At 55.9% G+C, this 11405-nt stretch overlaps 1 protein-coding gene across 1 annotated transcript; it reads right to left on the reverse strand.

The window, feature by feature from the left end:
- Positions 1 to 248: 248 nt before the first annotated feature.
- Positions 249 to 2066, reverse strand: FOXE3 (forkhead box E3). Its single transcript, XM_033853283.2, has one exon. The coding sequence runs from the start codon at positions 1970 to 1972 to the stop codon at positions 1019 to 1021; it is 954 nt and encodes a 317-aa protein (XP_033709174.1). The 5' UTR covers positions 1973 to 2066; the 3' UTR covers positions 249 to 1018.
- Between the last annotated feature and the right edge of the window lie 9339 nt (positions 2067 to 11405).

Below are 11405 nucleotides of genomic sequence, written 5' to 3' on the forward strand. Positions count from 1 at the left end.
CTGGCCAAATACACTCATTTGCAAGCCCCATCTCACCTCTACCAACCTCCGCGGCAGGTGATGGCATTTTACCAGGCCTACTATGTGCACAGCTATGGCTTAATCGCATCCTAATCCTACTTCATGAACCTCTGCCTAATAACTCACAAGGGGCTCACCCCATGTGGTGACCCAAGATCCTGAGCAAAGCTCCCCCACTGCCTCCCCAGACCACTCCCCCAAGTCACCAGCCGACACACCGGGCCCAGAGGAAGGTTTCTTCTTTCTTTTTAATTAAACTAGTTTTAATTAAAAAAAATAATAACCTAACAAGTCCCAAGTTTTCCATATGGTGGGGCAGCCCACTAACTCCCCTTGCAGTCAAGGAACCCCTGGTGCTGCTTGTCTCAGAGATGAAGAACTGTCCTCAGGGTCTGCAAGAGCTCAGCTAGGTGCGTCTGTATGGAAGGGGAGCGCTCTCCCAGTAAGAAACCGAGAACGTACAGGTAACTGGGGGGGGGGGGTGCGGGGACAAACTTGCGGGGGGATGAAAGGACAACAGCAAGGGAGTCATAAACCTGGGAGTCTGACCTGGGTTTGACTCCTTGTCTTATAAAAACACCAGGGAAGGTTAAAGAAGTGAGGAGCCAGTCGGGAAGTGGCTTGAGATCGAAGGTCTGGCTTCAGAAGGCTTGGACTTCACCAGAAACCCGAGGTGAGGGCTCACAGGTGGTGATCCAGGGTCTCCAGACGTGGGACCCAAAAGGGCGCTGGCGGGTGGGGGGCGTAAACAGTGGAGGGCGAAGAAACGGGGGCCTTACAGTTCGCGGTGGGGAGGGGGATTCAGTCCGGTGGAGAGACAGCGGGAGGCTCCCCAGAGATGGGGGTTAGAGACAGATGCAACAGGTGTGCTCAGTCCATCAAGCAGAACTGGGGCTCCGACGTGCGCTCCAAGCCAAGGGGGCACAGATGGGGGCTCCCAGGCAGCGCCCCGTCCTGGGGGAGAGGGGCCCGAGCCACTCCGCCGGGCTGGAAGGGCTCACAGGTAGCGCTCCAGCCCCGGCGCGTAGCCCGGCGGCCGCAGGTAGGCCTCCCCCGGGCCGAGCGGGCCGAGCGCGGCCGCCGGCCCTGCCAGGGCCAGCAGCGGCTCTGCGGGCAACGGTCCGGGGCCAGGACGCGTCGGGGGCAGCCCCAGGCGGTCGGGCGGCGGCGAGTAGAGAGGCGGGGAGGCGGCTGCCGCGCAGGGCGGGAAGGCGGCGTCGGGCGCAGCGCAGCAGGGCGGCTCGGGGGCGCCCAGCCCCGCCAGCTCGGGCGGCAGGCTCACCAGGCTGTCGACGCTGAAGAGGCGCGCGGGCGGCGTGGAGCCCGGAGCGGCGGGAGGAGGCGGCGCGAGCAGCGCGGGGCCGGGCGCGTAGGGCGCGTAGGGGAAGGGCGGCGGGCCGGCGGCGGGGGCGGGCGGCGCGGCAGGGAGCGCGGGCATCTCGGCGCGCTTGAACCGCTTGCGGCGCCGCAGGAAGCTGCCGTTGTCGAACATGTCGGCAGCCGCCGGGTCGAGCGTCCAGTAGTTGCCCTTGCCCGGGTTGCCCGGCTCCCGGGGCACCTTGACGAAGCAGTCGTTGAGCGTGAGGTTGTGGCGGATGCTGTTCTGCCACTTGCGCGGGCTGTCGCGGTAGAAGGCGAAGCGCTCGGTGATGAAACGGTAGATGGCGGCCAGCGTGAGGCGGCGGCCCGGGGCGTGAGCCAGCGCCATGGCGATAAGCGCGATGTACGAGTAGGGCGGCTTCCCTCGCTGCAAGGGCCGGCGGCGGCGGCGGCCCGGGCCCGGCGCTGGCGCAGGTTCCGGCTCCCCGCGGCCCGCGGCCGCCTCCTCGGGCTCCGGCCCGGGCTCGGCTCCGGCAAGCGGCGACGGCGGCGGCCCCGACGGCGCGACCGAGGGCGGGGCCGGGAAGCCCGAGAAAGCAGCGGGCGGCTCCATGTCGCTGCGCCCAGGCATGAGAATGCGGCGGCCTGCCCGAGCTCTCGGAGAGAGCTGGGGCCGCTGACCCTCCTTATATGGACACGGCCCCCTCCCCCTGTGCCCCAAACCAGGGGCGAGGGCTCGGACCTTCTCCTCTGGCCAGCGCCTCCCCTCTAATTTGCCTTCCCAATCCTCTTACGATGCTGACAATTCTCCCCCATTCCCATCCCCACCCCCCAACATTTCACCCCTCCCTTGGTCTCGTCCCTTTGGGTCAGTCAGCCCCAGACCCAGCCTCATCCCTTCCTCATCTCCGTGGGGTCAGTCCCTGGCCCTGGCCCCGGCCCCATCCCACCAGATTCCGTCAGGCCCCTTTCCTTTCTGCTCCTCCCTCAACCTCCACCCCTTTGGCTCAATGCCAATCACAAATCCACCCATTCAGAGCACTCTCTGGGCCCCCTCCCCATTATGCTTCTCCCAGCCAACTCCTGTCCCCTCCATCCTTCTTCTCTCCTAGTCCCCTCTCGGTCCCTCCAACCCCAGCTGGGGCAGAGATGAGAGCCACCCAGGGCCTGCCGCCTTGCTAGCCCTCAGCATCCTGCTACTGTGCTGGTCGGGGAGATGCCAGGCCCACCCTGGGACATTAGGCAATGGAGAAAGGTAGGGTGAGGGAAGGGGAGAGGAGGAGGCCGGCTTGTCTCAGGGGAGGATGTTTCCTGGCTCCAGGGTCAGCATCTCCGATCTCTGCTATCTCCCCCACAATCTTGTCCCATCCAGGCCAGCATCCTTTGAAAAAACAAAATCGTGAAAAGTGGTCCAGCTAGCAGATTTGGGAACTGGAGGACTGACGGCTTTAAATCAAGAGCCCCCTGGAAAATCTATAACTTGGAGTTGCCTTCTGGCTGCCTCTTCTCCATGCACTTTCTCTTCTAGAAAGAGGGCTCCCTTTCTCACACACTCATGTCATGCACACTGGGAAGATGCACAAAACACAGCCTGCACAGCCCAGAGTTCCAAGGAGCAGTTACTGGGTCAGAGAGTGACCCCCAAGTGCTTCCACAGACTGGAGGTCTGAGAGAGCTGCTTACTGGCCCAGAAATGCCAGACTCGCATCTCATTGGGGAAGGCGGGGTGGTCTTAGTCTTTATTAAAACCCGGCTCTAGGAAATACCAGCACACACCACACGGTTCAGAAGAGACGCAACCCTGAGCCTATTTCAGGAAACTTTTCCAAAGTGACAGGAAAGCCAGACCTGGCTTGGAGGGAACTAAAGGATGAAAGAGTCTTGTCTTAAAGAGACTTGTCTGTCTTAGAGGTAGGCAAGTTCAAGGGAACAGGCCTGGGAGTAGGTAAGGCAACTGAAGTGGCCCAGATTTAAGGGGCCTCTCACTCTTGGGGTGGTGCAAGTGCAGGGTCGGCATTTGAGAGCCAGTGCCTCCTTAAATTTGGGGCCCTAGGTGCCTCACCCCAGTTCTGGCCCTGATGTGGAGTGCCCCTGGGTACAGATGGTCAAAACTAGCTATAGCAGCCAGAGGGCCTAGGACTTCAAATTCCAAACTTGAAGCTCCAGGACTCCGCTCTCCCAGCTCCAATCTCAGCTGATAATACACCAGCCACCATCACAGAGCACTGTGTATGTGGTAAACACTTACGCACATTAGCTCACTTAAACGTGAACACCTTGAGAAGTAGGTACTATTAATACCCCTGGTTTGCAGATAAGGAAACGAAGGCTTTGAGAGGTTAAGAGACTTGTCTAACCTCACGCAGCTAGTAGGTGGCAAATGGGATTAAACCCAGAGTTCAGTGCCCTGGCACCAAGACTAGGAACACCGTAGCTTAAAGCCGAGACTGTAGAAATAATTTACTCTGGAGGCCTTCCAGCTCTCACGACTTCAGCTGCAAAGTTGATGCCTAGCCACTCTGCTGACCTCCAGGTCAGCATGTCCAAGTGTGCATTGGGCATGACGCTCAACCTCGTGCACCCCCGACCCCATCCTCCTCCCCGTCCTGCGTTTCAAATCTCAGCCAGTGGACCCCTTGCCCCTCACCACCCAGATCAGAAATATGGACACCATCTCGGGCTCCTACCTCCCCCATCACTCCCCACGTCCAAGCGATCTGCAAGTGCTGTCAGTTCCACATGAATCCAAATCCGTCCTTCCTTCAGTTCTCTTGGCCTCATTAGCCCACATCATTCATTGAGCACTTCTGTGCCAGGCCCTTTGCCAGTGCTCAGGGGAGACAGAGGTGAAGAGACTCACAATCTGGTGGAGAGATGGACACACAAACAATTACAACTCGGAGAGAGGTAGGCAGAGGGGGCTGTAGAAGCAGAGAGGAAGGAGAAGATGACACTCCGAGATCTAGAGACAACCCCTCCCCCCGCCCCGCCACACTCAAAACAGTGAAGAGTCAGCCTGGCTTATACACAAACAGACCTGACCTCAGTACCCTCTCCACCTTGCATGCTACTGCCTGACACAGGCCTTAGGAGCATAAGATGGTACAGTCGCAATGAACAGCTCACCAAGGAGGAAGGCAAGACAAGCAGCGGCAGCAGCAGGGAACCTGGCTCCAAGAGCCGAGTGACCTGGGCTGCCGATTGCTCATTTGAGCCTCAGTTTCCTCACCTGCCAAAGAGGAACAATAATGGACACTCTCAGCATTGTTATGAGGTTCAAATGAGATCGTGTATGAAAGGGCCTGGCCCACATTGGCAACTGGTAATAGGAGATTTCCTTTCTACTACTCATCTGGCACGTCTGGTATTAAACCAGGAAGGGAAGGAGAGAGGCAGAGCCAGAGAAGTGCTTTCAGAGCCTGCATATTTTCAACCAGGTGCAGCAGAACCCTGCAGCTAGACTCGCACAGAACCAGAGCCACCATCTTTCTCAGCTTCCCTTAGGGCTGAAGCTCCCCTCCAGATGCCTCTCCCACAGCCTCCTGGGGTAGGGGGCGGGTTGTGGAGAATGGCTCTTATTACCTCCCCTGGCAGACTGCAATTTTCTTACACTTTAGATTTCCCTGTCCATGTGTAGAGACTGGGACATAGTATATGTTCAATAAATGATACTGAATGTGTGGTTGGCTGTGCTACTCTTGGGAAGGGTGGGGGCAGGGAGCTGGGCCAAAGGGGTGAGAACCCAGACTTTTCCAGTTCTCTGTGTCTGCCTGGCCCCCTCCATTGGGCCTGCTTCCCGGAGCCAAGCAGGCCGGTGTCAGGGAGTGGCCCAAGGGCTAATCCTTGTTTTCAGCGTGGCTGGGCCCTCTTTTCACAGGCCCTGGGCCGGACGGGATGCGGCTGAGCATCCGGGCATAAGATGGCCAGTGAAGGCGGCCCCTTTCTCATGGGCCTGGATTCCAGGCGGCCCAGCGTCTGAGTGGAGCCCCTGGGGCGGGAGGAACACAGTGGCTGGGCTGGGCAGGCCTTTGTCTGACCACGTTGGGTGGATATTCAGGCTGGCAGGAGGGATTAATGGCCAGGGATTGGCCCTGGGGCCGGCCTTCCCACTGCCCTTTGGAGGCCAAAGGCCCAGGTCAGGGCACACAGTGTTGATGGCTCCCTAGATAGGAGTGGAAATTCCCACCCTGTCCAAAGCTGTTAGCATCAGCCCCCAAGGCTCCCTGCCCCCAGCCCCACCTCTACAGAGGCACCGTGAGCCAAGATGGGCTTCGAGGCAAGGAGCAGAGGGTGGGGGACCGAGCTTCCAGCCACTCCGCCTGGGAGAGAGGGCTGAGGCTGAAAGGCATTTCAGGTCCTTGCCCCAAGATTCACAGCCACTGTAGGAGGGCCCCCGACTGCCCCTCCAGAGCTCTGGAGAGAAAGAACTATGTTAACCCAATGAGGGTTCAAGGGACCGGCCTGAGCTGTCACCAGACCCCGTAAGGCTTCCTAGAAAGTTTCCCCCAGTTTGAGACCACTCAAGAGCCATTTATTTCTAAAGCAGCCCCTAGTAGCAGCCACAGAACCCACAGCCCAGAGGCTTCAGGAGGGGCTCGGGAACTCTCAGAGACACCCTCACCTCAACCCCCGCCGCCCAGGGATCCCAAGGGCTGCTGCAGGACCTCCTCTCTCTTCCAAGTCCAGAGCTGTCCAAGATGGTGCTCCTTCCTCAGAAGCCTGGGGCAGGGACTTCCCTGGTGGTCCAGTGGTTAAGAACCTGCCTTTCAATGCACGGGACGCAGGTTCGACCCCTCGTCGGGGAACTAAGATCCCACATGCCGTGGGGCAGCTAAGCCCGTGCGCTCTAGAGCCCGCGTGCTGTAACTACTGAGTCCGCGCACCACAACTAGAGAGAAGCCCGCGTGCCCCAACGAAGAGCCCTTGCACCACAACGAAAGATCCTGCGAGCAGCAGCTAAGACCTGACGCAGCTAAATAAATAAATAAATATTAAATTAAAAAAAAAAGAGGAAGCCTGGGGCAGACAGTTGCAGCCTGGCGAGGGGGCATATTGGGTGCCCATTTTGGTGTGGTCTTTTCTAACCAGGCTTCTCCTGAACTAGGGATGAAAGCAGCAGCCCCAGCCTTACCCACAGAGCCTGACCCCTGCAGTGCTCTCTGGGCTGAGGGGCCTGCGCCAGCCTCGGGAACGAGAACAAGGGCAGGCCTGACTCTGGAGACAGCATCAGAGAAGAAGCCAGGAGGAGGATGCTCCTCCTGGTGCCTCTTCATACCTCAGGCACTTCCATTCAGCAAGTCCCGAGGATCTGTGTCCAGGCTGCCCTGGGTCCTGAGTCAGTGATGAATCAGACTGTCCTCTCCCTTCACTGTGTGGTCAGTGTGTGATGCGGGCAGAGCAGGGACTGCAGGGACACAGAAAAGGGAGCCCACCCAGCCTGGCAAAGCCAGAAGGCTTCCTGGAGGGGGTAGAACTCCAGTTGCAGGGGTTGGGGGGCGAGCAGGCCCAAGCTGGATGAAGGCTCATTCTCTGTGCCCCATCTCATCTCATCACTGCACTTACCTTACTGACTCTCCATGTGTCTGTCTCCCACACTAGACTCTGTATACTTCGAGGGAAGGTACCATGTCTCACTCATATTTGGATCCCTAGCACTTAGTATAGTGCCTGGCACAAGCTGATGGCGGATAAATGTGAATCAGATGGCTGGCAGGACGGCTGGCTACCAGGACAAGAAAACCTCAGGTGCAAAGGTCTAAAGGCAAGGGGATATAGTCCATTCTGGGAAGCGCAAGACTTTCAGTATTTTTCTACTAAAAATTCGATGAGCTAATATGTGTAAAGTTCTTAGGACACTGCCTGGAACATATCAATACTGTGTGGAGCTATTGTAGCTGTTGTTGTTTTTCTTGTTACTATTATAGTTCACTGTGGCTAGCGTAGAGTGTCAGGGGACTGAGACCAAGAAGGTAGATGGAATCAGATTGTAGATGACTTATTTGCCAGGCTAAGAAGATTACTTCTTTCTAGAGACAACAGGAAGCCTTTGAAAAGTTTTCAGCAGGGGAGTGACAAGATCAGATTCCTTGTTTAGATCAGTGTGACAGCAGAGAGACAGGAGAGCAAAGAGGCTGGAGGCTAAGAGACCAGATGGGAGGCTGAGCACACGATGCCATGTGAACCGAGGCTCTGCTTCTGCGAAAGCACCAGACCCTTCACACCCATTCACTTCAGACCAGGGCAGAGGGAGGGCCTCCAGCATCCATCTCAGATGGTACCTTAAACCTCAACTCTGTCACACATCCAGGAACGGGCCATCACCCTCTACTCCTTTCTCTCCCTCTCTGACCACCTCCACTCACCAAGACCTGTTGGTTCTCAGAAGTTTCTCTCAGTTGTTGTCTCTTCTCTCGTCCCTCTGTCTCAGTTCTTGTTCAGGCCAGTGTCAGTTCTCACACTGCCGACTGCGGTAGCCTCCTGGCTGGGACCCCTACCTCCCACTCCGGTTCCTTCTCTCCTCAGCAGCTGGAGCAATGCCTCATCGGTTAAACACGTGCAGTGGCTCCCCATCAGCTCAGAAGTCAGCTGAATCCTTAACACGGCTGGCAGGGGCCGCACGACCTGACCCACCCGAGGCCCCACCGCCTCCTTTCTCCCCGGTCCCCCTGCACCCTGTTTCCCCCTCAGCACACACACGTTCTCTACAGAGCCATTTTCAGCAAAGTGCGAGGTCCTGTCCCACTCGGAGCCTTTGCTAATTGAAGTGAGCAAACCCGCTTTGCCAGCTTTGGGTACAAAGGCAGTCTCATTTACTTTTCCAGCCAGCCCCTCGATCTCCTAAGACTTTAATTAACGGGAAGGCCCACCTTTCCCTCTGAAGGATTCCACCTAACCTGCCTGATGGACTCCGCCTTGTCCTTTGAGAACCACTCACAGAAGATAATCATTTTATCTTCTGGAAAACATTTCCCCATTTCTCCTTTGGCAGGCAAAAGGCCCACCCGCGCCTCTGGCCTGACTGAGCCTTAAGCACGTGCTCTGCGTTTGCTGTCCTCTGTGCCCAGTTCACCCCTGGACCCTGTGCCAGGCTGCAGAGCTGTACAGCTCAGTAAGCATTGTTGAGTGACTGACTGACTACCTTGCTGAATGAATGAATGAACGAACGAACGAACGAACAAACAAATGACCAACAAGTGTCTGGAAAGGGAAAAGATCCCTGTGCCTGATTTCCAGCTAGGAATCTGCCTCCTGCCCTTGCTGCCTCTCTGCTCAGCTCCGTGGCCCTGGGCTGAGACCCCCAACGCAGTCATTGCCTCTGCAAGGTCCAGACTCGGTTCATGCTCAGACGCAGACAATGTTGGTGCAGCCCTGAGCGTGTAATTCCAGCTGCTCCTAAACCACACACCTGGCATCTGAAGCATGTTCCATGTCATTTGGGACTGTCAGCGTTCTGCCATCCACCTCACCTGTACCCTAGGCAATCTCAGGGCTCTCGGGCCTCCCTGCTTCTCATTTCCAGGGTAGCTGAGAGAGAGAGCGGTGCTGTCAGCCAGGCCGGCTGAGCCAAGGGAGTCGGGCTGGAGAAGAGTGAGTTAGAATCCACCACTCATTCGCTGTGTGATCCTGAGCAAGTTGCACAGCTCCTGTGGTCCATGTTAGACACATGAACCCAGGGCCTGGAGAACTCTGAGAGGACCTGGGCCACTGATTCCCAACCTACAGGCCCTTTAGCTAAAGCACGTCATCTGGAAACCACGTGGCACCCTGTGCTGTCTGTAAAGAGGACGCACAATGTATCTCACACACAGGTATGAATGCTTTGCAAATGGTTGTCGAAGCTGCTGTGACTGAGAAATACCCTCAGTGAAAAGCTTTGTGGTCATTTTAATTTTTCATCCATTGGTGGATATTAGAAGCACAACTGCTATCATATGGAGTAGCTGAGAGGTATTTTTTAATCCCCATTCATTTTTTTTTTAAGCTCTTTTTGATGTGGACTATTTTTAAAGTCTTTTTTTTTTTTGGCTGCACTGGTTCTTTGTTGCTGCACGAGGACTTTTCTCCAGCTGCGGCGAGCAGGGACTGCTCTTCGTTGCAGTGCGCGGGTTTCTTGTTGCAGTGGCTTCTCTTGTTGCGGAGCACGGGCTCTAGGCGCACCAGCTTCAGTACTTGTGGTGCACGGGCTTAGTTGCTCCTTGGCATCTGGGATCTTCTGGGACCAGGGCTTGAACCCATGTCCCCTGCATTGGCAGGCGGATTCTTAACCACTGTGCCGCTAGGGGAGTCCCTTAATCCCCATTCTTAAACTACCACTTTAGTCCAATATACCTTCTTCACAGTTTTGGATATTGAGGTCCAGGAAGGGGAGAGACTTGCCTAAAGTCTCAAAGCAAGTCAGTGCAAAGCCAGAAATGGAGACTAGGACTCTGTCCCCCAACTCCTCCTTCTCTGCACTTATTCAACGGTATTTACTAGTACCTGCCTGTGGCTGACTCTATGCTGGGCACCAGGGAGCCATTGATGGAGAACCACAGTCCTATCCTGAGGGGCTGACATTATCTGTCAGGGAGAGAAGACACTGAACAAAGACTTTATCCTAACTCCTCAGAGAAGCCATGGGAGGACTGGAATCAGGAAGTGATATGATAAGATTGCTGTTGTCTAGTAATCACTGCATTTGCAATGTGGATGATAGACCAGAAGGGTTTTATCATTTAGGATGTTTTGGGCTTCAAGTACAGAAAATCTCAACTCAAAGTGATTTAGGCTGTAGGGAAATATGCTTTCTCCCTAACAAGAAGGTCAGAGGCAGGATACAGTTAGGGCTCTGGCTCCCCTTTTCTGTGATTCTCTTGGCTCTGTGGTCCCTCATGGGTTGGCTTCATCTTCAGGCTGGCAACAGATAATTACAGCACCCAGAACTACAACACTGAGTTCCAAGTATCCAGAAGAAGAGAGGTTGTCTCCTTCTCTGCCTATTTCTTAGGAGAAAAAAGCTCCCCTCCCCCTCCCCCAATGTCTCCTCAGCTCTCATTGGCCAGAGTTGGATCACTTCCCCACTCCTAAACCAATCATTGGCAAGGAGGAATGAATTACAGTTTTGACTAGGACAAATCAGAACCTACATACTCCCAGGAATGGGTCACTTTCACATGAAGTGGGTTGCTGTGTGTTAGAAGAGTGGATACTGAAACAAAACAGGTTCCCTTAAGAAGGAGGAAGGGACGAAGTCTGCTATAAAGAGAGAAGCGAGGAGTCTGGAAGCCCAGCCTGGAGTCCACTGAACAGGGCAGCTTCTATAGAGCACTCGCCTCTCTGCCTCGGGTGTCTGCCTCCCTACGTGGCTCTCAGCTCCTTGAACGCAAGGCCTGGGACCCAACCTCTTGTGGATCCAAGCACTGGAGTCACCAGAGAGGAAGAGGAGTGGTTAGAAAAGCCAGTGTATTCCCACAGTAGCAGGCACAGGCTAACATTGAGAAGTGTCCCCGAGCAGGGGCCAGAGAAGAACACCCTGTGAAGGATCCCCTGGCTGGGTGAGCCGGGGCAATCATCTTGACCTCCCTGAGCCTCAGTTTTACCTTTAGAGACCTGGGAGAGGATGTTCTCGCTCTCTAGCCACATTCACATCCCACAGAGTCTTCCTTCTCTGTCACCTTGGATGAGCCTCAGGGTGGGGGATGAATGGGAGGGGTTAAGAAGAGGGAGAAGTGGGAGACGGGCAGGTAGAAAGACTAGAACTGGAGTGCTGGAGCTGGCTCCGACCCGCTGGTGAGAGTAGCGCATCTCCTCCCAGCCCTGCTTTCAGTGACATGTCGGTAGTTTGAAATCAGTCACGGTGGGCGGTTTTATACCAGAAATTGACAAATGCTATAAATCAGAAGCTACTCCTCTCTACTCCGTGCCCCTTCCCCCCAATCCAGCTGTTAAACATTCACCAGCCCACCACTTGGCAAAGCACCAGTGATTAAAATAATAAAGCTCAGACAAGACCGAGACTCTCCTTTGTGGCTGTCAGAGGGCTCCAGGGAGGGAGGCCCTAGAGGGCAGGGCCCCGGGGGAGGGGG

The sequence above is a fragment of the Tursiops truncatus genome, chromosome 1 (genome assembly GCF_011762595.2).
Source record: "Tursiops truncatus isolate mTurTru1 chromosome 1, mTurTru1.mat.Y, whole genome shotgun sequence".
NCBI lineage: Eukaryota > Metazoa > Chordata > Mammalia > Artiodactyla > Delphinidae > Tursiops > Tursiops truncatus.

What these genes read in the sequence shown, in the direction of transcription:
- FOXE3 (XM_033853283.2), bottom strand. Translation starts at nt 1,972, where the DNA reads ATGCCTGGGCGCAGCGACATGGAGCCGCCCGCTGCTTTCTCGGGCTTC.